The sequence below is a fragment of the Macadamia integrifolia genome, chromosome 3 (genome assembly GCF_013358625.1).
Source record: "Macadamia integrifolia cultivar HAES 741 chromosome 3, SCU_Mint_v3, whole genome shotgun sequence".
Lineage (NCBI taxonomy): Eukaryota > Viridiplantae > Streptophyta > Magnoliopsida > Proteales > Proteaceae > Macadamia > Macadamia integrifolia.
Window position 1 is genome coordinate 6,134,809 of NC_056559.1, and position 3,743 is coordinate 6,138,551.

At 37.8% G+C, this 3,743-nt stretch overlaps 1 protein-coding gene across 2 annotated transcripts in view; it reads left to right on the forward strand.

Annotated features, from left to right (window-relative positions):
* Positions 1-1,027: 1,027 nt before the first annotated feature.
* LOC122073979 (mitogen-activated protein kinase kinase kinase 5) overlaps positions 1,028-3,743 on the forward strand; it is a 33,800-nt gene continuing 31,084 nt past the window's right edge. The window contains exon 1 of one of the 2 annotated variants that reach the window (XM_042638733.1): positions 1,028-1,899. In XM_042638733.1, coding sequence (XP_042494667.1) covers positions 1,358-1,899 — 542 coding nt within the window. In that variant the 5' untranslated portion in view covers positions 1,028-1,357. The remainder of the gene's footprint in view (positions 1,900-3,743) is intronic. The other variant, XM_042638732.1, reaches the window with a different exon arrangement.

Here is a 3,743-nt window from a genome sequence, read left to right on the forward strand (position 1 = left end):
AAGAATTGACCAAGTTAGCTGAGTCAACTCAGAATTGGTTGAAAGTCTGAAGCCGAGTTCTAAATCTTTGGGATTAAAAAAAAAAAAAAAGATTTTTAAACATATAGACTTAAATGGGAAACTAATTTCAAATGTGTTCTGAGTTCTGACTAGAGAATTCTCATCTTTTTTTTTTTTTAATAAGAATTCTCATATGCTCAATTGCAGGATCATAGTGAAAAAAAAAGTGTTTCCTTTAACCTATTGTGTAGGAGAATCTCTTCATCACAGTCACCGTACCATTGGATTGATATGGGAAGGGGAGAGTGTGATGATGACCAAGAATCTTCATATGATCACATTAATGATAGGAAGGGAATTGCTACCAAGGTTACCTTTCCTTGTACCAATGTGAGGTTTAATGAGAACACATATAAGGACATCTAATAATGATATTTCCATTTCACATAGGATGATATGGTCATTTCTCCCTTCTTATGTTTGAGGTAGGTCTAGAAAACCTTATTTTTTCTATTTTACTTTTGAAAAAAAACAAGTCCAAGAGGTAGTGAGGCCTTGTACTCAGATGTAAAGAGAGATAAAATGACCATCCAATCATTATGAAAGGTGAAAATGTCATCAATATTGGTGCTTTTGTATTAGCCCAACGCTGGTACAGGAGTCACGCTCTCCAAAAAAAATTAGATCCACCAGCAGCGCTGGAGGAGGTTATACGTGTCAAAACGCCGAATCCGGAATAGGAAACTCCTTTTCCAAAGAAGACGGGAAAGTTGACTAAAATGTACCGCATTGCGTAATGCGCACTGGTTGACAATGTACGAATTATTTAATTATTAAAATAAGCTATTTTATTATCTAGTAGGCTCAGTTGGTCATCTCATCCGACCGTCAGTTTAGTATGAACCATCAAAACCAATAAGATGTATAATATAAAGGTAGGCAAAATGATAAATTAATAAAGTTTAGTCAAATATAGCTTCTTTTGTTTTTGGTTTTTTTGTCGTATATCGAGTAGTATTGTTTGACTTTAATGGTGGCGAGAGTGCATGTGGACCTTCGGACAACGTTCCTACGATCCTTTCCTTCCTTCATCTCTCTCTCTCTCTCTCTCTGGTTGAGAAATGCTTGTAAAGCGCGTACCGGGGAGAAGACCCCGATCGTCCATGGCTGATCGAATAGATGGAGGGTTAGGGTTTCGTTTTCAATTTCGCTAATTAGGGTTTTTGGCTTCGCCATGGAAGTCTGCACCTGCAATTCCTTAGAATTGTTGTTCTTTGGATTCCGGTTTAGATATAGGTTGTTTTTCATTATCTGTTAAAGATTAGAGCGTTTGTACCATGTTTCCTAATCTGCAGAGATGCATTGGTGGCATAACACCCGTTTTCCGTCTTCTTTGTTATCGTCTAAAGACTCTAAATCTAATTCCTTAGCTTCTTCTCACCAAAAAAGAAATGTCAGGGACTACAATTTATTCAGGAGCCGTAGAGGATCGGAGGAGCAGCAGCCTCATCTTACTCGACAGCGGAAGCTTCGTCATCTTAGCGAAGATGAAGTTAGGAGATTACCCTTAAGAAATCTCAGTCCTCTGTCTCAGCCAAATTCGACATCGCTTTCTCCGTCATCCACCAACCATGACCCGGCATCGGCTTCTGCCGGGGCCGGGCCATCGTCGGTGGTGCCACAGCCGTTACCGCTGCCTGAGTTGTCTGTGCTGCTTCAGAGAGATTCCGGGGTTACCGCATCTCCTCATCCAGGGGATTGTCCTCTTCCTTCCCCCAAGGAGGCCCCAATCAGAAAAGATGGTGAGAACAGAAGAGATGCAGAGAATGGTGATCGAACGGACTACTTGTTCGGAGATGGGGCCGAAGAAGGGGTCCCTGCTCGCCCTCCCGCTTCCAGGTAACTACTTTTTTTATCTTTCAGATATCTGTAAATCGTGAATTTATTTAACTATTGAATGTGGACCTTCATTCGTTCATTGGTAACATTTCTTCCCTGATACCTAGAACAATGATATAATTTTCCGTTCTATTGCTTTGTTTGGATGGAAATTGAGAATTACTGTCTTGGAACTGTAAAATTGTGTATCCTAGTGTTATGTCTTGCTTTCTCTGGTTGTTGATTAATTGATTTTGACATTTCACTGCATTTTTCCTTTCTTGGATACCCAGTTCAAGGCCTATGGTTTGAGTCCATTTTCTCGTAATCAACAAATCTGAAGGCCTAAACACTATCTCTATTCCACTACCATTGAAAACTTTCAGATATTGTGCACCATTATAGGGGAAAAGAAAAGGCATTGTAGTAAAAACAGGTGGAACAACCATAAGTTTGAACTGAGCAGTTTAACAGTTGATAAACAAGAGGGGCTAGCCTAAATCCACCCACTGTGTGTTAAGAGATAAAATATGTTATTTAGTGATTTCAAGGGTCTTGGGTATTAATCCTACATATGAAGCATGGTGAAACAATAAAGTTCTTTCCAAGTTTACCAAATCCACAGATGTTCCTATACCATGACCATTCTGTCACTAGACTCACTACCAGTTACTCCTATCCTGATCTACCTTTTAAACTTGAACCTTTATTCTTTTAATAAATCAATCGATACATTGAGGTTGAATGCCTCCTCCAATTTTGGCTAGTTTTCGAACCATGATGATAAGAAAGCTACCAAGGACTATTGAAAGAATTCAAATATTTGAAAATAAAAACTTCCCAAAAACTAAAAATGACTTATGGTAGACCAAACTTATAAAATTTCCCATGTTAATGAAGTAATAGACCCTACTAAACTAACTACCACTTTGGTCCCTATGTGGGCCTAGCATTATTCCGACCTGCATGGACTTTGAGCTGGACTTCCTTGGCTTCAGGTTCCACAATCTATTGTAATTATCCAAGCTAAACTGATGTATTATGTTTCGGACCTTTTTTTTTTTTTTGTGGCTGCATTTAAGAATTATTATGTTAAATTGATTGTGTTATTTTTTATTTTTTTCCTTTTTCCCATTTTAGATGCCTTTTGGCTTGATTCCTGTGGTTGTACTCTTCTTTGAGCTCTTGTTGTTTAAAGTTGAAAAATATTTTTCTTTGTAATTAACACCACGGAAAATGAAGACCAATCTTTTTTTCCCCCCGGCTGGATGGTCTTGGAAAAGTTTTCTATGAAGAACATATACACATCTAAACTTATTGTTTGACACTTCCTGGGATAATAATAAGGTCTTCAACTCTTGATTGAATTCATTCTATGATCCATCTGCTTGTTTGTGTGAATTTTAAAAGAGCTGAATAGATGTGTCGAGAGGCATTAAAACCTGCACTTCTTATGGACTTTGAAAAGATTTATAGGTTGTGTGTGGTGAGACGATATATACACCAACCCAATAAAGATTTGACTATGACAAACGTTCCACCTCTAATCCTGACTTAACACCTTTCCTTTTCTATGAAATTGTTACTATTTTATGACAGAATAAAAACTTTCTTTTGATAAGAAAAGAGAGTTTTTTGTGTGCGAAGTTGACGTCAAAGCTCTGTCTTGATGCAATTCTTGCCTATTAGTGCACCTTTATCACCTTACTTGACGAGGAAAAAAGTACAGATATTTGAAAGTCGGCCATGTGCATTGAGCAAGGGTAATAAAGGGGAAAAGGTTCTGCTTCTGGAAATTGTCAATCTGTTTGTGGTTGCTCTTCCTTTGTAATCATAACTGAGATTTTTTTTTTTTTTTTTTTGGG